We start from the raw sequence: 23173 nt of genomic DNA, 5'->3' as shown, positions 1-23173 counted from the left end.
CAATAAACAGTACCGTATGAGTGCATAAATTAAAAAAAAGAAGCTTCGTTCTTTGTAAAACTCGCTTGACTAATTAAGGAAGCATATTTTTTACACCACTGCCACTGACAGTCTCTGTTTTTATGAGGCAACAATTAAAAATGTTTATAGTCCCGTGCAGCGCACTCTGTTTACCAGCATGTCAGAGTTCAGCGCTAGCGCACACAGGCCCAAAAGGTCACTATTTTTAGCCACCGACCTCCATTCTCTCGCGCGCACACACACGCAGCTATCATGTAACTGCACACTCTCACTACTTCTCAGACCACCAGTGACTGCTGGGTACAGCCCACACAGCTGCACGCTGGAACACAATCCGCCTATGGAGTGCTATTGAACAATACAGACACAATCTGACCAATTCTGCTTATTATCAGCAGCAGGATGCTGAGACAAATCTGTCAGTTTACAGAGTTTTTTTTGTCTGTTGATATCCGATCAAGTATTAGAAGAGGCTTTGAGGATACGGAGTAGTTACCGGTAACTACAATACTTCAAAACATTCCGATTTTCTTTTGCTCTCAAGTCCGCCCTACAGCTAACACACTCAATGAATGTACCATTGTTTCGTGCATGGTTCTGCAACAATAGCCACCGTATTTTCTTTCAAATCGACCCGTTTCTTTTTACTCTTTGCTTTGGGGTCAAATCCACAACAGCATGCTGTGAGAAGACGGAAAACGCTGCCGTTTCACATGGAGCTAAGCTCATTTCTTTATCACCTCTCAGAAATGGAAAAAAAGAAAGTGTGCGAGACGGAGAGACAAAGATATATATATATATATATATATATATATATATATATATATATATATATATATATATATATATATATATATATATATATATATATATATATACGGGTGGAAAATATACACCATGAATTACCACTGTACCAACGTTTCCATCCACCTATTTTATGTGCATTTTGGATATGTGCATAAAAAATGGTTGATGGAAATGCCAAGATGCGCATAAATTTTGAAAATGCACACAAAAAAATACACTCAAAAAACAATATTATTGCTGCTTGTTAAAACTACCTGTTTAAAATGAGCTGAAACAATCCAATTCTTGTAATTTCTTTGGCTAATTTAATTGTTTTTTGTTCATTTAAGCGTTCTGTGCTGCGACAACATAAAGGAATTTTGTTGGTCTAACTACCTGGTTTTGGGATTTGTTGTTCCCAGCATGCTTTGCGTGGGTTTAATTAAGAGAGGGGAAATTTGACAATAAAAGTAATCTTAGATGTTTTAACTTACAAGAAAGGCTTGCTAAGAGTTTAATCTTCACTTCAGTTGAAGATTTAGAAGATTTTCATGTAATGCTTTAAAGTTTTAAGATTACCATCTTGCAGAAGCACCCATACTTAAGGTGTTGGTAGCTTAAGTTGCTTTGCTCAGTGAGCAATAACTGTCCTAAAATTAGTTCTGAGATCAGTCTCAATCAACTGTATATTTAATTCATGAAATATGATTGAAAAATAGCTCTTAATTAATTTAGGATAACTTCAAGTAAAACTAAGAGACTTCGAAATGTACGACACATAATAGACCTACATGATATTATCAGACCTATGAGTTTAAGTTAAATAAAAATACAAATGTATTTAAACTTTTATTTGATAAAATCATGTTGGACCAACTCAATTGCATTTAATTGTGTAAACAGTTTTTTTTTAGTAGGAGCAAAAAAAATTTATTGGATGGAAATCCTGCCCTCAATTAACTTGAGTTTATTTTATGAGTTGTTTTTTGAGTGTATGCACATAACTGAGTAGGATAAACTTTTTATTCAATAAGAAAAGTCAAACTGCGATGGAAACACTTTTACCGAACAAATTCCAGTATGTGCATTAAAACAGTCATGTGATTTTGTTATAAGAGATCATGTGATGATCAGAATGTGTGCGAATGGACAAACCAGCAGGCTGAGCATATTGTAAAACATCTGAAATGTTGATTTGGTCAATCTAAAACGTTTCAGTATTAGTGTTAATATATTATTAATCACCGCCAAAATCAATAGCGTCTGTGCACCACATCTCACGGCTTCAAACGCCACTGTGCGTTCACCGCACGTCAGGATTGCCTTCTGAGGCGCAAGTCATTTATTAAATGAAGAAAAGATTCACGCAGCTTCTCCTACTGCAGAAAATTCTGTTTTTACTGTTGATATTTGGCGCCAGTTAATCAGGAAGTGACGACTTTGTTCTCTTTGACTCGGATGGAAACGCTGCTTTATTCGCACGTCTTTTATGCAATAATCCAGTTTTACGTATGATTAGCATTTTTGGAAGGAAACGTAGCTTGTGTAGACGGCATCCTCAGGCAGGGCACTCTGGGAAATTAAAGAAGTGAGAAAAGCATGCCTCACTACCCAAATCACAAATTGCAGTAGACGTAATTGTACAAAAAAAAATTAAATATAAGATCTTTTTCCTTCCTGCAAAACCATTCATTAGAATTAAAACTCATAACTTCAAGCTATCATTGGAACTTCATGACATGTAATGGATGACAGGGTCCTAAAACGTATTAACCACGCGACCTACACAGACTTAAAATTATATGGGGGCCACTCCCAATGAGAGATGGTGTTCAGCGAATAATTACAATGATCCCAGCCGCAGCATTTGCCGAGCAATAAAACATGTTTCTATCTGTTTTTTCTGACATCCCATCTCATCCCTTGGCACCTTATTGAACAAAGAGAGAGCAAGAGAAAGGCACAAGGAGACAGAAGAGTCGTGTACAGCACAGAAACATATCGTGTGGATGTGTATCACTGATATTTTAAAGGTCCCAACCTATTTAACTTTGCTTTAATAAAATATTTGCAATATTATCTCTTACAAATCAATTTGGTTTAAAAAATTATTAAGAGAAAAAGCAGATAAAAGAAGATCATTCAGGTTTATAATGAAATAAATATAAATAAAGTGTTTATTTTAGGTTGATCTATCCAGTGGCTGTTGAAGAAACACAACAAACTTGTGTGCACAGGAGGGCTTGTGTTAGCTGTTGTGTCTGTGAATTTCAGAAAGGGTGGTGGTATTAGCAACCAGATGGAGCTGACGTAGCTGGGTCTTATAAAACAAGTCTTGCTATGTGGCCTGAAATCATTAGCTGGGCACACCGGCCCGTCTGTGGCTACGGTGTGAGTTACATTGACACTATTTTGATCCTAGTCAGATGACACCATCTCCTTTGTCCAGTTATGTGCAGTCAATGCTTGGGAACCGAGCACGAGGCGGGTGGTGGTGATCTCACACTCATATAGCGCAAATGCACACACGCTTTACAGGTTAAGTTCAGCTCATCTCGCTCTGACTGCTTTTAATCTACATAAAGGGTCCTGCTTTTTTCACCGGCAGCGCTCAGCTGCGCAGTGACAGATTTAAGGCTAATTAATGGGGTGGTCCTCTTTTCTCAGGCATCAGCATTTTGCTTTTCTCACTGTGCTAATCCAAATACCAAGAGGGGAACATAAAGATGCTTGCTCATTAAAACCACTCCATTCCAGTTCTGCTTTACACATATACTGCTATTCCAACACTGCTGTTAAACAAGAGCAGGACTCAACGGCGTCTACATCAAAACTGTTGCATGGGAAAACGCTCATAACTTACCCTATTACAGTAGACCTAAAAGTGTCGCTTTCTTTTTTATTCAAACGCGAATAAATGTCACTCCATTCAATTATAAACATTAAAGCAATAGGTTTATATGAGGAAATACTGTTAGTAGGGTTGTCATGATACTAGAATCTGTCCCTGTATGTGTTTACACGTAGTAAAGTGCGGTGAGTTTGGTGAACCGATGACCTTCACGGCCAATCACAGTCATTTCTGTTGAGCACGTGAACACAATGACAAATCAGCGCTGTTTGAGAACATGCTCAACAGCAAGCATTTTTCATTAGTTGTAGTTTGTTTCATTTAGACTTTTTGTTTTCAAATTTTGAAATTGCTTAGTTTTAGGTTCGTTTTTATTAGCTTCAGTATTAGCTTTTTTTTTTTGTAAATTAGGATATTTGTTATGTGCAAAATTCAAAATCATCAGAATAAATATTGTATAATAACTTAAGATATGCTACAGTTTTTGACACAAGAACACTACCATCTGCCACTACCAACAGGATGGGTAGCATCCTCAAATTCAAATAAAACAGCCCACAAGATAGTAGCCTTAGGTAAAATATGTGTGTAAGACTGCTTCTGAGGTTAGATACACAGTTGTGATGGAAATTACTTTTGTGACAATCTTCTGAAGTTTGGACTCAACATATCAAAAATATGTAGTCAGCAATCATAATTTTAGTTTTAAGTTTCTTACAATTATGTTTTGCAACCCAACTGAAGCATGATTCACTTATTTAAATTCCATCACGACTTTCTCTTACGAAATAAACGTACATTTCACCAGATCCTTTTATTTAAGCTCTCGGTTTACCCACGCTGCAGTTGTTCAAGTTTAGTTCAGTCACACCAAGCTGTCATGTACTGTTTGTGTTCGGTTCACTGAATCACGCATGCGCAGTATTACACCGCTGCTCAAATCTGATCTCAGTGTACTGTTCTAATAACTGAATAACTCCGTATATATTGGTTTATTTCGAGGGGTATCAGGCAAGTTTTAAAATAAAAATTGTTTTTTGGATAAGTGTTTAACATTTCTGGAAATGCAAATAATTTCAAATGATTCAGTTCGATTTGGTGAATTAGTTTAACCGGTTCACTTAGAAGATCTGGTTGTTCATGATCGCGATCACTGCTACAGAAATAAAACCAATTATTAAGCACAAATGTGTTCAATTAATACTTTTAAGCGTGTATTCGGGTCGTATTTAATGTTGTCACTGTGTTGCTGTCATGTCCTGTTGAAAAAGAAGGACGTTTTTGCTATATTTTTATTTCAGTTAACGAAAATGTTTTTTTTTCATTCTAGGTTTTTTTTTCTTTTCAATGATTTTCGTTAACTATAATAACCTTGCTCAACAGCGACAAAACGTTTTTAAAATTCCAGTACCAATTGGTATCGAATTCCAGTATCGTGACAACCCTAACTGTAAGTACACTAAGCAAAAAAGTCAGTTTAAGATTATAAAACAAAATACATATTTTTTCAAAATAAAGATTCAAGTATTTTCAAAGGTAATTGAACACTGAGTATACAATATGTTTAGGGATAATAGCAATATCCAAATTAAAAGTTATTTTAAGTGTCTCTAAAAACAGCATTTATATTGTGAAGTCTCCATTAAAAATCTTCCTTTTGAGCATGCACTTGTGCACACTATCAAGTAAACAGGCTCAAGGTATGTTAATATGATGTACACATCAACTTATGTGAAGTGTAAGTCTCATTTACATCTGAGGAAACGTACCTATGGTGTTGAGTGGGGACAAATGGAGCTCTGTTCAGGAGCCCTGGCTGTGATTTGTCTCCCTGAAACACCCGTTTCCTCCTATCAGGAGAGGCCCAACTCAATGACAGAGACCGGCACAATGGAAGCGTTGTGCTTGGTCCTGCACAAGAGGGACAGAGTCAACAGCTGAGCTCGAGAGAGAAGATGGCTCCTGGAATGCTCCACAGCAGTTGCTACTGTTGACTAATGGGAATCTGAGAAGAGGGAAGGTGATATGGACGCAGAGAATGGCACAGTGAGGCAGAAGCAGCTGCTTGTTTTGTCATCTGAAAGAGAAGCACTCTATTTGGAGCAGGGACAGAGTTTCGGAGGTCCGCACTCAGCAGTCAGGAGGGGAACGATTTGTCTCTGCTGTCACACACTCCTCTGGGAAGTGTGTTTGTATTATAGACGTTTGATATGAAGCATACAGGCCGCAGAGGGTTTTGATATGGATTGAACAGAGCTGCCAGAGTCTGTTTGTATCAGTCTATCTTCCTTTTTTTTAGTGCTGAAGGCTTGTCAGTAGAGTAGCTTTCTCTCCGAGGAGAAAGACAGGACGAGCAGACGCTATCATTTTTGTCAGAGTCCGAAGAGTGGCAGAATGCCCGCAACGTTAAAAAAAAATCTATTTAACGTCTGCCTCACAGGGTGACAAGAGAGTTGACTGGCAAGCAGCGGAGAGCAGGGAGACAAGCTTTTGATCATGTGTCCTAACAAGCCATTCCAGCTCATGTCTGCTCAATCCCTGCAGATTTACATTACCTATTCAAACAAAAGTGATGGGCCAGATCTTGCTCTTTACTGAGCAACCAACTCACAACTACCTTACCTGCCAACTCTCTAGATCCACACATCACCCTGAAGAGTAACTAACATATTTTGACGTGTACCAGGACACTTGCATTAATCAACCCCATAGGCTTTCATTCAGACAAGCGGCTTGGTCGAAGGTACATTAGACAAGAAATCTTCCAACGACTGATGTTTGGCCCGGAGAACACCGCCCGAGGGTCTGGTGGACTGACATAACAGAGCGCTGGGATGTCACTCTGTTTGAAGCATGCTTCCAGATCTCAGGTTTGAAACCAACACTAGCCAAGAAATTAAAAAGGTCAACCTCATTGTGTATGCATCAATCCTAGGGGTTGGTGCCATGCATCATTACAACAAAGATTGCTATTAATTAGGTGGAATAGAAATCAGAAGTAGATGACACTGTAGCTGGAGAGCAAAGCTAGCCCCTCTCCATTTCCAACAAGAACCCTTTCAAGAGGGTCATAAAAATGCAACCGAAATGGCATGCGGTAAAACAGCTTTCTGCACTCAATTCTCCCGTTGCCCAAACCCATCAATCTCCCGATCTCAATAGGGAAAAGACACATGCTGCCTAGAGATATTAGGCTGGATGTTAAAAAAAGGGAAAAAAGGGACAGATTTCAATTAGAAATGTATAAATATAGGGTAGGAGCTGGGAGCTTATATAGAAATACCTTCTCAAGCATAGTTCATCAGAAGAATGAGTGCCTCAAAGGAGATTTTGAGGATAGATAGCCTCTATGGAGCAGATCAGAAATGTAACACACACACATACACACAGCTGTTATTCAAATGTGCACCGGTGCTCACCTGCTGCTGAAATGGCTAAGGTCCGCAGGGCGGGGGGGCACTGGAAATATTCCCTGCCCCCAAGATCAGGCTTTACGTGGGATGGAGCCACTGAAGAATCTGCCCCCCTGCTAAACTCATTAACTCTGACTCAATACACAAAGCTCCAGGTGTATAGAGCCGTACGCTAACCTCGTCTCTCCTCTCCCCCCTCAGAGGGCTCAGGGTTACCACCCCAGAGGGCGCCCTCATCCACGCCATATTAGCAACTGTTCCTGTTGTCACCCGGGTCACTCCTGCAAGCGTAATTCACTTGCTTTTTGAAAGTGCCTCTTTGACACCTGTTGGCGCTGACATATTTCTAAACGTGGCTAACAACCTTGCCCTTTCACTTTTACTGAGGAAAAAAAAAGGTGCAAGAGTGCATAGGGTTGAGCAACTGCTCTGGGAATGTGCACATAAGAGAGCACATTTATGATTGATTTTGTTTTTTAACCATTCTATGAGCATTATGGAAAGATTATCCATCAAATAATCCTGGCAAGCAAATATAATTTCAAATTAATAGCTTCTGTAACAGACTGCAGACTATATAACAGCATGTGTGGTCTTCAGCAGAAGCAGTGCACGTCACAGAGGAATGGCAGGCTGCGTGGATGGTCTATTTTTCAGCCACCAGTCTGAACCCCTGCCACTGAACTGCCTGCGAAATGTAATGCTGGCATTCAGATGAACAGTGCTTTAAGCGTGGATTAGCAGCTAACAAGCTATTACCAGCAGCCATGGCCAGTCCTGCCAATACGAGACTGCTGACTAAGTTGGCAGAGCCACTGGTTCACTGGTGCCCAAACTAGAGCAGTAGGCAGTGTGCCTTCTTGACTAGGTGCAGATGATTTTTTTTCTAGATTTTTCTGTCTGCTGGAAAGTAATGTATAAATGTTAGGGTAAAAGAAAACGTTTGCATGATATTAAAATTCTGTTATCTAATCAATGTTACTATGTTTTTCAAAAATTTAAATAAAACAAAATAAAATAAAATAAAATAAAACTTTTGCAGTGATATTAAAATTCTGTTATCTAATTAATGTTATGGCAAATTGTCAAAAATGTATGATATTAAAAAATAAAATAAAATAAAATAAAATAAAATAAAATAAAATAAAATAAAATAAAATAAAATAAAATAAAATAAAATAAAATAAAATAAAATAAAATAAAATAAAATAAAATTAAATTAAATTAAATTAAAACAAATAAAGAAATGCCTCACTGGTCCACAAATTAAAGTGCTGTGGAGCCGATCAGACCAAACGCGATTTTTCCGTTGAGAGGCGCTTTTCTTGTATAATTTACTAACGGCCGGAAGCATTTTACACACTGCTCATGTGCCCTGCACACCTCGCATTTTCGCCTTGTGTTTTTGGAATGTAAAAGCACGTTCGGTGTGATTGGCCCCTGAGTTGGTAAGAGAAAATGGGCCATGTTTAAGCTACTCAAAGTAGAAATCAGATATTTAAAGCATTAAAGATGCTTTTTTTTTCGAGATTATTCTGTCTGCTGGAAAGTAATGTATGAATAATATAGTAAAAATAACATTTATGATATCATATACATTTATAAAATAAAATACATTTAAGTAAATTTAAATAAAATAAAATAAAATAAATAAATAAATAAATAAAATAAAATAAAATAAAATAAAATAAAATAAAATAAAATAAAATAAAATAAAATAAAATAAAATAAAATAAAATAAAATAAAATAAAATAAAATAAAATTAAATTAAATTAAATTAAATTAAATTAAATTAAATTAAATTAAATTAAACAAGAACTGCCTTTACTGGCCCACTAAATAAAGTGTTGAGTAAGTCGGTAAGAGAGAATGGGCTATGTTTAACCAAGCTACTCAATGTGGAAATCAGACATTTGGAGCGCTAAACTGCAAACAAATCATTTCAAGGTTGAATATGGGTGAGTGCAGTGCATCCAAACAGAGGTTAAACAATCACTCATCTTAAAAAAAAAAAAAGGAGTGTTGATAAAAGTGCAGCAGGAATACCACAGAACTGTAACAATGAAAAGAAACGACCCAGTTAAGGATTCATGTATATCAAAGTTCATTACTTGAGTACATCTAATAAGAAAGACCTTAATTTGCTTGCGCATCTTAGACACGGTCACCTTGAATCTTTGTAATGGACACTAATGTTTTCCTCTTGTTCTATTTGTCTTTCTTTTTTATTTACATTTTATTTCCACTTTAGGCATTTTAAACAATCAACAAGCATCATCCCGAGAGCTCTCTTCATGATAATATTGTACAATACCAGTTTTATAAAATCCTAAGACGTCCTCGTGGCTCGTGTAGCATTTTTACAGCGAAGGTGACTATTCAGCTTAATGCAGTCCTCAAGGCAGGATATTTTCATTCATTAGAGTGGTCACAAGCACTTAAGGCACTTTAAGGATTGTTAGGGAGTGAAGAGATGGAGATGACAGTCCGGTTTCACTGACTTGCGGTAAGGTTCTAATAGGTCTGATTGAATTTGAGAGTGGTTGACTTTTAGGGCCCCGGTGCGCATTCAATTAAGTGCATGTAAAGACAGGTATGAAGTACAGTGTGCGTCTATATCAATGCATCTTTTCATGCTTATGAAGTACAGTGTGCATCTATATCAATGCATCCCTTCAAGTATGTCCCAATTTATTTCTCCTTGACTGAAAGACACTGTTTTACAAAGCAGTGTGCTTCAGTCAGGTATGTGCTGCCTACACAATGCCATTCTCAAAGACTGAAATCTTAAGACCCAAAGCAATCCTGACAGCCCATGGAAAGAGATGGCTGCATTTTAACCTGGCAATGGCAGGGATTTATTTTATTATTATTATTATTATTATTTTTTGAAGTACGTTCAAATGCAGAAGAATTCAGTAATAGCTGCATTTTACTGTAGCTTGGTAATGGCAGTTCTTTTTTTAAAAGTATGTTCAGATGCCATAGGTTTCATCTTTCGCTAAGTAAACTTTGACCTGCAGATCTGATTGTTTCAATCAATCTTACAGCAAGTTGAGAATCAGTCTTTTTAAGTGCTCCTATTAGGCTTTTATAAATATTGTCCTTCGTGCAGTGTTTGTAAAGGTTAGAAAACTTTTAAAAGTAAAAGGACCTCTCCTACAGTAAAAGAAAAAAATGATTCTGGACTTCCAAAGTGATTTATATGTACTGTATGTACTATATGTAGTGTAGTCTGCTCGGCGAAAGGGCTTACAAAAAAAAAATCTTATAAAATAAAATAAAATAAAATAAAATAAAATAAAATAAAATAAAATAAAATAAAATAAAATAAAATAAAATAAAATAAAATAAAATAAAATAAAATAAAATAAAATAAAATAAAATAAAATAAAATAAAATAAAATAAAGAAATGCCTCACTGGCCCACCAAATCAAGTGTTGAGTAAGTAAGTAAGTGAAAATGGGCCATGTTTAACCAAGCTACTCAATGTATAAATCAGATATTTGGAGCATTAAAGATGCTTTTTTTCAAGATTTTTCTGTCTGCTGGAAAGTGATGTATGAATGTAACTAAGCGGAAAAAAAAATAAATAAATAAATAAAATAAAATAAAATAAAATAAAATAAAATAAAATAAAATAAAATAAAATAAAATAAAATAAAATAAAATAAAATAAAATAAAATAAAATAAAATAAAATAAAATAAAATAAAATTGTTTAATCAAGCAACTCAATGTAGAAATCAGACCTTTGTAGTGTTAAACTATAAACAAATCAATTGTATATGAATATGGGTGAGCGCAGTTCTGAGTCATCTATCCAACAGAGTGTAGTGTGCTTACAAAAAAATCTTGTTTGAGACTCTAAGAAAATAGGTGGTATAAAGAAGTGTTTCTCAACCACTTTCCTGGAGGACCACCAGCTCCGCACATTTTTCATGTCTCCTTAACCAAACACACCTGATTCAGATCATCAGCTCATTAGCAGAGACTGAAAGTGTGACAGAAAAAGGTGACATCCAAACATGCAGTTCTGGTGGTCCTCCAGGAACGTGGTTGAGAAACACTGATATGAAGTTTTTGTTTTTTTTCTTCAAATGTAAGTAAACATAATACAAAAAAATAATAAAATCTGCAAATAACAAATATAGTTTAATCATTTCCTGTTGCCCATATTAACAGTGGGAATAAATCTGCCTTACTATTTACTGTGCAAAAGGCACTACATAATATCCAAATGCACAGTATTTCAAAAGTACAAGAACAATAATCTGACTTACTAATGTCCTTGTTCATCAAATACAGTACATGATTTTGGATGCAGTTGTAGCATGACCGCACCTTAAGAAGGTTAGCAGAGCAAGCTAATGAAAGGTTACAGTTGGTCCCTTAATAACATGCTGAGATGAGCATTATTTTTAGCTTGTCCATTCTTTGCCTCGCATTTCATAAAGACATGCTTTGTCGTTAAGACAACACATGGCTCTCTCAATGACGTCTGGAGTCACGCAAGGGGTTAATCCTGACATTTGAGGTTCCGTGGGCTTGAAGATTCCCCTTACAGCTGCATCAAACTGAGAAGTTCTCAAGGACGCAGAACTGCTCTATTCCAGCATCTCGACGCATTGAACTCTGCATGCCTCTTGTCTCTCTTGAGCTCAGGAACTAATTTCTGTGCAACGGGGAGACCGTGGTGTGAGGCGTAGAGGCATGAGGTCGGCTCGGTCCCCATTATTAAGGGCAGATTAACACAGCTGTACACTAGAAGTGAAGCACCCTCTCCTGTCTGCACTAAACATACGGGCCTTCAGGATTATGAGCTGCACTTGACCATTTAAATTACTGCAGCAACCGGCCATACCAGCTGGGGCTCATTAGCATAGCACCCTTGCACACGAGGGCTGAGAGTGCATCTTAAAAAAACACCCTACTAGAAACAACAGGAGGACACAAGCACTTCACTGGATACTACTGATGCTGGAGATGCATGAGAGGTGAGGGAAACAAATTACATCAAAAGAAGATTTTTTTAGTTTAACATTATACAGCAAGGTGTCACGATGGCGCAGTGGGTACCACAATTGCCTCACAGCAAGATGGTTGCTGGTTCGAACCTTGGCTGGGTCAGTTTCCCGCACAGTCTAAAGACATGTGGTATAGTTGAAGTGAATAAGCTAAATTGGCTGTAGTGTATGTGTATTATTGCAAGAGTGTATGGGTTGCGGCTGGAGGGGCATCCGCAGTGTAAAACATATGCTGGATAAGTTGGCGATTCATTCCGCTGTGGGGACCCTTGATTAATAAAGGGACTAAGCCGAAAAGAAAATGATTGAATGAATTATACAGCAAGTCACTTTAAAGGGAAAATGAAGCACTGGAGACTGGACCAAATCACATCAAATGACCGCTAATTAAAAGGGAAAAAAAATAAAAATAGAATAAATATATATATTTTTATATTAGACACACATCTGATTGTTGTATTTGCACCACAACTTCACGCATTGGGTTGTATTAGGCTTTACAGTCTCTGTGTTCAGTCCATAACTTCCACTGTATCTGTTCAGACGAGGGAACGGAACCAATCCCATGACGTCAGACACATCGACATTCCAAGATGGCGGCGCCCTAGGTCTAAAAGCTATAGTAAAACATGCCGTTTTCTGCTCAATAGGTTACATTAATTGAGTTTGTTTAATATATTTTCATTAAGTGGAATCCAATGTACAAAATAATGTAAACTTGACTGAGTGCTTCATTTCTCCTTTAAGTGATATTTCCAAAAGTGAATTCTGTTTAATACAGCAGCTTAATTGACAGACAGGCAAATTATAGGTGCGAATATTTTTATAGGAAAAAAAAAATCAGTTCACAGAAATTTAGATTGCTGTTAAATTATTTCATCGCACCAGCAGCAAAATGAAGCCCCTTTATGATAATGGATGGCCTGTCATGATTTTCTATATCAATTATGAATATGAAAATATTCTAGACTGACAGCCCCTCACTCAGATTTATTTAATTTGTCCTATTTTCTTATTCAAAATATTTCTCTAACCCATGGTGATAATGAAGCAGACCATAAACAAATACAGTACGATTAAATTAATATGAAGACCTTCACAAAATGAGAGCGGAAAAATATGTGAGGAAAAAAAAAAGATACTTTTAACTGAATTATGGCCTAATTTATTCCTCTGATCAAGTGTTCGGGCTAAGAGCTCCCAAGATGCTTAAATGAGACTAGCATTTCCCCAAGGAGCAATAACATCTGAGTGTGTGTGTGTGTGTGTAATATTTGATTGTATAGGTTTCTGCTTTACACTAATTACGAGGAGAGGAAACTGTTTCAGCAACTCTTTCCAGTATTTGCTTTTCAGTCGTGCTCCCTGAGGACTTGCTCCACTGCGGCATGATCTGCACCAAACGGTTCATTAAAAATATCTTTTAAAAAATAAACAAAACAAAATAAAAAGATTGTTTTATATCTATTACCTACATTCTGTTTTCAGCCACAGCACTGGATTTTCACTTTTACAACTTAAACCTACCCTGAATGCATAAATCCATCATATAATCAAATCCTTACACTATACATATGTATTTTATATCATTTTATATCGTTCAAATTTAATTGCCAAATCCTTGGATACTTTTAAGCCCTAAACACATGGAGGAAAGAAAAAAAAACGCTTTCTTGGAGCTGTTTGAGTTGGTCTGTAGATGAATTTTGCGGCATGAATGCTGTCGTCTGTACTGAAGAATAAAAAGGTAATGTTCCTGGCGTCAGGTCGTGGCGTGTGTTTTATGGTCTGAGAGTTTGGTTTGGCATCACCAGGAGACCACACTTAAGCTGAGGGGTAGTGCCACCCACTCTTTGTCACACTGGACCCAGTTCAGAACAAACTGGAAAACACAGCCACGTCAGTCCTCCCAGGTTAAACGACTGTGTGTGTGCATGTACAGTGGGAGAAAAAAGATGGATTATGTAGAATAAGAGAGAAGACAGAGTTATACACTAGGAGAAACGAGGAAAACAGAGCGATCGAGAAGATCGATGCACGCCAAAAAACGCTTCTCGCTCAGAGGAAAAGAGCACTCGCTCACATAACCGTAGATCCAAACACACGCAAACATGCGGAAACCTTGCGTACCGTCTTGTTCTGTCTTTGTCATCTCCTCCAGTTTCTTCTGTTTCAGTGTGTCCACCACATCGGCCAGGCTTCCTTTGCGGCGTTCTGGCGTACCGAAGGCTGAGCTGCTCAGCAGGTCACCGCGCTCCCTGGCCCCCTCCTCTGGCTTGTGTGGAGAGGTAGAGTTATTCCGGAAGGAGTATAAGGAACATACTTTATTGCTGTCCGATTCCTGAAAAGAAAAAAGAAACACAAGACTTTTTATTTATTTTTATCTTTTTACCTTAGATTTTATATTATCAAAGTATGAGTAGACATAAGTAAAATTGAGATAAAATGTTTATAGAAGATTACAGATTAATCGATTAAAGAGAAAATGAAATATTAAGACCAAACGTGATCATGACAAACTACGGTACTGTAGGATTGATTGGAATTATGAAAAGAAATGGCTGCAATTTAGCTTGCCAATGAAAGCAGATTAAAGGTGTGTTCAAATGTGATTGTTTGTCAAGCTTAAAGCAAAGTTGAGGATCATTCCATTTTTTTAAGCGCTCCTATTATGCTCTTTATTATTACCCTTCAATGCAGTGTGTTGCTGTTGTGAATTCAATTCAATTCATCTTTATTTCTATAGCGCTTTTACAATGTAGATTTTGTCAAAGCAGCTTAACATAGATATAAACTGCTTCAGTCCAGTTTTCACAGTTCAGTTTAGTTCAGTGTAATGTAAAATGTCAATATATATGTGACTACTTTTAAAGGTTCAAAGGTAAAAGAAAACTTATTCTTGATTTCCAAAGATATTTACCAATAACAACTGATTTTCCTCTGTGATTTTCTTAAAGCAAAGTTAAGTTAACATCATTTATATGGATGCTCCGATCGATCGGTCGGAGATCGGTATTGAGTGATAATCACATTTCATGACTCGATTGGTACTCGGTACAATCTGACCAATCTCACGAACCCATCACAAATGTTTGTTTAAGAGTTTACAAGCAGAAGAAGAGGTACGTGCGCACCCGTATATTATATATGAGCAGCACTACAACACATGATGTCTGCGAATTAGATACCCCGCAAATCATGGTGACGAGAGTGAATGAGCAAGAGAACAGATCGAGAGAGACACAGTGATGTTCTAAGCATTGCATTGGTTGGGTTAAATGAATAGAGCAGTAAAGATATCTCCAGTGCAAATTTCCCTCTCTCTGTGAGATTGTTCGCTGTTGTGCTGCTGTCAATAGTTGGAGATGAGTAAAATATTTGAAAGGCCTTGCATGTATTTACTTTTTACATATAAGAACTGAAATTTTTGTGTTTTTGACAATGTTGCAAGTTCATTAAAACTGGCTGGAAATATTAGGACTTTTATTAAAACCTGAACATTTAATAATATACCTTTTTGTAATATACTTACTGCAATAAACAGTAGTTCATAGGCCTATTTCCATTTATTGGTGTGCATTTTAACTTCTTGTGCATGAAATATGCGCTCTAAACTTTTTCTTTATCGAGACATTTTGAATTCGTCCTCCATCATTTGTAATGTTTCTAAATTGCATTGTTAATCATTTATTACCAATTATTTTGATCAGTTTTATCTATTATTTTCTGTAAAGCTGCTTCTGACCATGACATGTCCACACTAAATGGTTATAAGAGACATATTTAAGGAGTTATATGCAGCATCCTTCATTTATTCTTTTAGGTAAGGCGAGATCTTCTCTTAAGGCTTATACTTAGAGGAAAAATGGGTTTTATGCATTATAAAGCTTGAAGCATCAGAATTGGTACTCGGTATCACCTTGACAGAGAATCGGTACTCGGTATCTGTGGCAAAAATCCTGATCGAAGCATCCCTAATCATTTATTTTCTATTTTCAACTGTTCCTATTATGCATTTCAAACATCAGCTTTTAAATATAGCAATAAAAAAGGAGACATAACAATTACAGAGCAGATGAATAGTGTTGAACGACTCCTTTCTCTTTACAATAGTCATCGCTGTAATTCCTTTGCAAAGGTTACGAGTGCGCGTTTGAGCTGAGCTTGAGCGCTGTGTAATTTGTTGGTTCTCGAGTGAGTGGCTGCTCCTCGCTTAACCCTCCAGGCCATCGTAAATCTGGGCCCTGTCTTGAGCTGCTGTTGTTTTGCGGTCCCACCTGTGTGTGGTTTAGTGGTTAACTGGCCTTCTGTCTGCAGCTGATAGTTCAGTGTTCCCTGAGCGAGTACACAGAGAGGGAAAACAGGAGAAGTGATCTGTTTGTCTGATCCTACGCAGAATTCGACACACTACTGAGTCATTGTCAAGTGCAAAGGCACATTAGTTAGCGGAGAGGGAGAAAAAGCTGGCAGGTGGATTTCTGGAGAGCAGGGCATTGACGGGCATTAGGGTGGTGCGATTATGTGGCAGCGACACATAACAAGATCGCATTAATCAGCTGGCAGAGACTGAGAGTTCTGCTAACATACATTTGAAGTCAGAATTACAATCTCTCCTGTGATTTTTTAAAAAACTTTTTTTATATTTCCAAAATGTTCCAGAAAGTTTTATTTGTTTTATTTAGGCTAGAATAAAAGCAGTTCTTAAGGTTTTTAAAGACCATTTTAAGGTCAATATTATTAGCCCCCTTAAGCAATATTCTTTTTTGATTGTCTATAGAACAAACTATCATTATACAATGATTTGCCTAATTACCCTATCTTGCCTAATTAACCTACACAGTAAAAAATAATCTGTTATTTTACGTTTTGTTTCCAGCAGCTAGGGAAAAAAATGTAAAATAATGGCTGTTAAATTACAGATATTTGCCATGAAATAACATGGTAAATTACAGAAATTTCTTGTAAAATAACAGACAGTAAATTACAGAAATTTACCAGAAATTTAAATTTAAGGAAATTTCTGTAATTTAATATCCGTTATTTGACAGTAAATGTCTGTAATTTAAAGGCCGTTATTTAATTAAAATAATGCATCTTTTTACAGTGTAGTTAAAGGCTGATTTATACTTCTGTGTCGAGCGCACATGTATGGTCCGGTCCACACGGTCGCATAGCTACTGTTTGTGTTTACCTTAGGCCCACACGGAATCTGCACCCGCAGAAATCCACAGATTTCCGCATATTTTTAGCCCATCATTGAGAGAAACATGAAAGATTTGCTTTGTTTACCAAATAAGTGGATCTACTTGGACTTGATTTGTAAACATTAAATAAAAGTTAAAAATGTATTATTTTTTATTTCAAATATTAAGCTTTTAGTTATGATACTCCTAAAATCATTCCGCTTAAATCCGCAGATTTTTTTTTTTAATTCTCAGCAGCTATAGCAACAAATGTTTCTATCAGATTCTGTCTGGCCTTACTAATGATTAATTAGTAGTTAATTAATTGTTGCATGTCCATGAGCGAGTTTTAGCTACTTGAATATTAAGATAGCGTTCAGAAAAACAAAAATACCCTCGAAGAACTTGACACAGAGGAACATAAAAACTACTGCAGAGCAAAACAAACAGAACGTAGAAGAATAAATACACAGCTACGCACAAGGCATGCTCCGTGGGTCACGCCGATCACTCGACGCAGAAGTATAAACTAGCCATAAGCCTTTCAATTGCACTTTAAGCTAAATAGTAGTATCTTGAAAAATATCTAGTAAAATATTATATACTGTTATCATTGCAGAGATAAAACAAATCAGTTATTAGAAATGAGTTCTTAAAACGCTGATGTTTATAAATGTGTTATTAAAATATTCTCTCCGTTAAACAGAAATTGGTGAATAAAATATAGTCTGACTCTCTAATATAGTCTGAAATATATCATTCTGACTTCAACTGTACACATGAGGTTGAATTTACAAATGAGATCTATTAAATATAACATCTATTGAGCAACAAGATTATATCTGATATAAAAAACGGCAAACAGAAATCTAAGATATCAATATCAGAACTATTTATCCCATTCTAACGATCAAATTGAATGATTCAAATAATTCAGTTAAGTATGTTCTTACTATTAATAATAATCGTTTATAGGGGAAAAAAGAATATATTTATTCTGCAGAGATGCATTAAATGCATTAAAAAGGTGACAGCAAAGATATATAATGTTTCAAAAGATTTTTATTTCCAAATATGCAGTCCTTTTCTAACATTCTATTCATCTCATTATTAAGAAATAAATGCCGCTTTCATAAAAGAAAAAGAAATCAGTATTGATAAGAAGAAATGTTTCTTGAGCATCCAATGTCTATATTACTTTGGTGACACTGAAGACTAATGTAGTTTTGCTCTATCTTTTATCAAATAAAGGAAGCTTTTGACCTCAAATATTTGACAGATTAAAAAAACAGACAATAGGGATGAAGTTTCTAATGATAGTCACACAGAGAGAATAAGAAATTGTCACAGTCAGAAATGGTTCCCACAGTTGCTTATAAGACTAATGGATAATTAAATTACACAATTTGCAAATCTATTGAAGAGATTATTAAATTACCTCATCATTTACTCTCCCTCATGTGGTTCTAAACCTTTATTAGCTTCTTTCTTCTGTTGAACAAGAAGAAAATATTTTAGACCCATCAACTTTCATACACTGTAAAAAATGCTGGGTTCCACATAATTCCTTCATGTTATCCTAACACAAATCGATTAACTCAATCATTTTTACAAATTTAAGTAGATCGAACAGAAACCAATTAAATTATCCAAAAAAAACATAATTGTGTTGTTTCAACTTATTTTAAGTAAGCAGTTTAAACAACCAGCAAAAGTAATTTTTTGAGTGTAGCAGAACAAAAAATACTATGAATGTCAAAGGTTAGTAGCATCCAGCATTTTTCAAAGTATCTTCTTTTGTGTTCAACAGAAGAAATAAACTCAAATAAGCATTGAACATGTAAAGGATGAGTAAATAATGACAGATGTTTCAATTTTGGATTGAGCTACAGTATCCAGATCTGTGAATGAGAAAAACTTGAGCACTAAAATATTACCCTGGACATAAATATATCTCCTTTGCAAACAAGCACTGCAAGTTTTGCAGGAACACCAGCAGAAACAACTCTCTCTTTCATCTTATACTCTTGTTTATCTTCTATTCACTGCATACCTCCAAAACTCATTTTCAGTGCTGTCATTCTTGTTTTTATGTTTGTACATATTTACCTTGTTTATATTTTATGCCACGGCATTCTCCACACTTGGATTGACATACCAGATCTTAATGCATGACTCAATATACACTACAAAGAATTTCTAATATATACGGTAAGAGTTTGCACATACCTCATATTGCATTTCCATATTACAGACGCTTTTATCCAAAGTACAGTGAAGTATTTGTAAGGTTAGAGTAGCAGAATACTACTGAAACAAACAAAACCTCTCGCTCGACAACAGGATGTCCTGCTCATATTAAGACAAGTGAGTGCGAGTGAAGAGCTCACTGCAAATCAAACACAAGCAGCTGCACTTGAACATCAAATGAGCACAATTAACTTTTCATATGCTTTCCCTCATTATATCAAGAGGAAACCGAGAGATCATCCTGCGCACATCCAAGCACAGCAGTTCGGTAACAATTCTTTGAAATGCCTTTCTAATTACACAATCACAAAAGCTCTCTGTAATGCAATTAGGAATCAGCACCACCTGAGCAGCGCATGAGATTTACATGTGAGGAAAAGACAGATATATTATATTATATTATATTATATTATATTATATTATATTATATTATATTATATTATATTATATTATATTATATTATATTATATTATATTATATTATATTATATTATATTATATTATATTATATTATATTATATTATGGGGTGACACGTTGGCTCAGTGGTTAGCACTGTCAACTAATAGCAAGAAATGGCAACTGACCCAGCCGAGACTCGAACCAGCGACCTTGATGGTTCGAGTCTCGGCTGGGTCAGTTGCCATTTCTGTGTGGAGTTTGCATGTTCTCCCCGTGTTCGCGTGGGTTTCCTCCAGGTGCTCTGGTTTTCCCCCCAGTCCAATATTATATATTGAGTTGAATTGAATTGAACTAAATTAAATTTAATCGGATGGTATTGTATTATATTATATTATATTATATTATATTATATTATATTATATTATATTATATTATATTATATTATATTATATTATATTATATTATATTATATTATATTATATTATATTATATTGCTTTATATTATATTGCTTTATATTATATTATATTATATTATATTATATTATATTATATTATATTATATTATATTGCTTTATATTATATTATATTATATTGCTTTATATTATATTATATTATATTATATTATATTATATTATATTATATTATATTATATTATATTATATTATATTATATTATATTATATTATATTTCATTACATGCTAATAATTCTGACTTCAACTGTATATATCAGTTTTTGTCTGAGATTCATAACAGATATATTTTTATAAAAAACATCATAAGATTATATGATAATCTCTGACTTTAGCTATCTTTGCAAAAGCTTGCTCAGATAACAACATCAGGCCACTGGCTAGCATCTGTCAAGCTATTTTTTATGGTGTGCTCCACACATCGATTCTCATTGGTTTCGCGTTGACAGCAGGTCACCTGATTCAACATGTTAAATCTACAGGTATTTCCTTACATGCAGCCACAGAACGCTGTGTTCAAGTGCAGCTTTTTGGCCAAAAAGCAGCCTGCAACTGCAATGACTTTCATCTAGTTCTTTGACATCCACGTTGTGTGTCTCAACCAATAAAGAGATTACATTAGTGATTGTCATTTGCTATGGGTACTGCTGTCCATTATATTCATTACATGTAGGTGTCTCTCTACATGATGTGATGTTTCCACCAATGGAATGCAAACTAAAGAAAAAGCACAAAGCATCTCATGAAAGATGAATATTTAGGCTAATTAAAGTGGGCTTTGGCATCTGGATGCTGACAGGCCAGGGGAGTCCAGACCTCAGGGGCTAGACTGAGTCACCTAACTCTGGGCCAGCAGCAACAACAGAGGGAGGGTTCATAGAGAATTCCCTTTTACAAGCATCAAACAATAAGTGTCTGTCAGTCTTGTGTCTGGGCTCTATGCCTCACAGTCTAGAGAGACCACCACGGAGGAGCGGAGGGGGCTCCCTTAACTCCCTCGAATTCCCACTCCTAGTCCCGCTTTCTCATTGTCCCTCTATTTATAGATTCATAAAATCGCTCTGACGTGAAATGCAATTCAATACGTTGTTCTCCTGCACTTTTTACAGTGCGCGGGATCTCCAGGCACTTGTGGGGGACTTAAGACTTCGTGATTTGCCAAGGACTCGGCTTTGAAGTTTAAGTCGTCATTCAAAAGTGTTCCGCAGAGGCCTGCTCTGTTCAGCTTGTGTCCTTGGGTTGAGAATTCTTCTCTGCAGGAGTACCAGTGTGCATGCATGTGTGTGTGTGTGTGTGTGTGTGTGTGTGTGTGTGTTGTTTAGAGAGAATAGAGGCGAGACACATCTGCAGATTTACTCCTGTTGTGCTAATGCCGTAAGATTGTGTCACAAGCTGAAAATATATGTGGCGTTCCAGACGAATCAACTCGACTAGACAGTTTTCACTCTTTGAATCCTGCCAACTATCTTCAATAATGTGATCTTTCATCTACACCTCATTAGAAAGCAAAAAAACACACATAGAGTGTGGTAGCACACGTAAATGAGCTATGAAACGCTGGCAGTGGCACTCACCATGCGCTGCTGGGCTGACATCAGGCTGTCCCAGTCGGATTCGGGTGGCACGCTGCTGCTGATTGGCTGGAGCTCCTCCAGAGGAGGTTTGTTGTGGAGCAGATTGTGCAGGGGCAGCTGAGGGGCAACTAGCGACTCTGAGTTCTCCTCCTTCTCCCAGGGCATACGCTCCTGATTCACTCCATCCTCACCTCCATCAGGGGTCGAGGTAAATGGAGAGGTGGCTTGCTTGGAAGACATGATTCTGCTGGGAGAAGAGCAGAAAAAAACAGGCGTTTCTGATAACATGTTCACTTTGAGTGCAACAACATCATTCCATCTTGCAAATGTCAGACAGGAAATGCTGGAGCTCAGCTTTCATTCTCTATGAGCGCTCTCACATCACATATATATGAAGTTGGCTGCCGTTCTGAGCCTCTGCGCCACATCTAACCCCACGATTGGACCGGTATCAGAGCTGGGGAGATCCTATCAATGACTCTGAGCTCGGTGTGAGAGAAACGGCATGCACTGGGGTCCCTCTTAATCCTTTGTTTAATGTAAATGGACGTGCTGAGCTATGGCTGGAGAGCTGCCTGAGGCAGGCCCGATTCCCCCGCCCCATGCCTGATTACCCTGCTAAGAGGGTTACCATACCATATAACACGCTCTCATTAAAGAGCTAACCCTGCCACCAACCACAAAAAGAGCTGTGATGCTGAGATGCTGACACATAACGGGATTTTGATCATTACATTAATATTGAGTCTATAAATGTGTCGTTCTCCTTCATTTTGCTGTAATTGAGCTTTTCTGCTTTTGCAATTGTGTTTTAGGATTATTTCGAGTAGGTTGCTGTGGCAGATGGGAGGTAAATTTGTAAAGATTTATAGTGAGTTTCCCATGTTACAAAATTCTTTTTTTTTTCCCCAAACAAAAGTCATCACGTCATAGTTCATAATTTTGTCATACTGCATAAAATATTGCATAAAATCAAGTTTCCTTTATCCATAGCCACAAATTTGACTTTCAGGAGTTATTATGTTGGTGGATGAGGATTCTCCCCAATGTGTAAAGCGCTATATAAATGTAAGGAATTAAAAATATTATTATTATTATTAACATTAAAATTAAGCCAAACTAAACAAATAAATAAATAAATGTATTCATTAATAAGTGTTTATTTTCATAATAATTAATGAAATTGCTCTATATCTCT

At 36.4% G+C, this 23173-nt stretch overlaps 1 protein-coding gene across 12 annotated transcripts in view; it reads right to left on the bottom strand.

The window, feature by feature from the left end:
- The window catches only part of sox6 (SRY-box transcription factor 6), a 199845-nt gene that overhangs the window by 111263 nt on the left and 65409 nt on the right, over nucleotides 1-23173 (bottom strand). For 9 of the 12 annotated variants that reach the window (XM_056461452.1, XM_056461449.1, XM_056461456.1 and 6 more), the window contains 2 exons: nucleotides 21976-22222; nucleotides 14230-14440 (listed from right to left, as the gene is read on the bottom strand). In XM_056461452.1, coding sequence (XP_056317427.1) covers nucleotides 14230-14440; nucleotides 21976-22222 — 458 coding nt within the window. The remainder of the gene's footprint in view (nucleotides 1-14229; nucleotides 14441-21975; nucleotides 22223-23173) is intronic. The other 3 variants (XM_056461451.1, XM_056461454.1, XM_056461460.1) reach the window with 1 other exon arrangement.

The sequence above is a fragment of the Danio aesculapii genome, chromosome 7, assembly GCF_903798145.1.
Source record: "Danio aesculapii chromosome 7, fDanAes4.1, whole genome shotgun sequence".
Taxonomy (NCBI): domain Eukaryota; kingdom Metazoa; phylum Chordata; class Actinopteri; order Cypriniformes; family Danionidae; genus Danio; species Danio aesculapii.
This window is presented reverse-complemented; position numbering and strand designations above follow the sequence as displayed.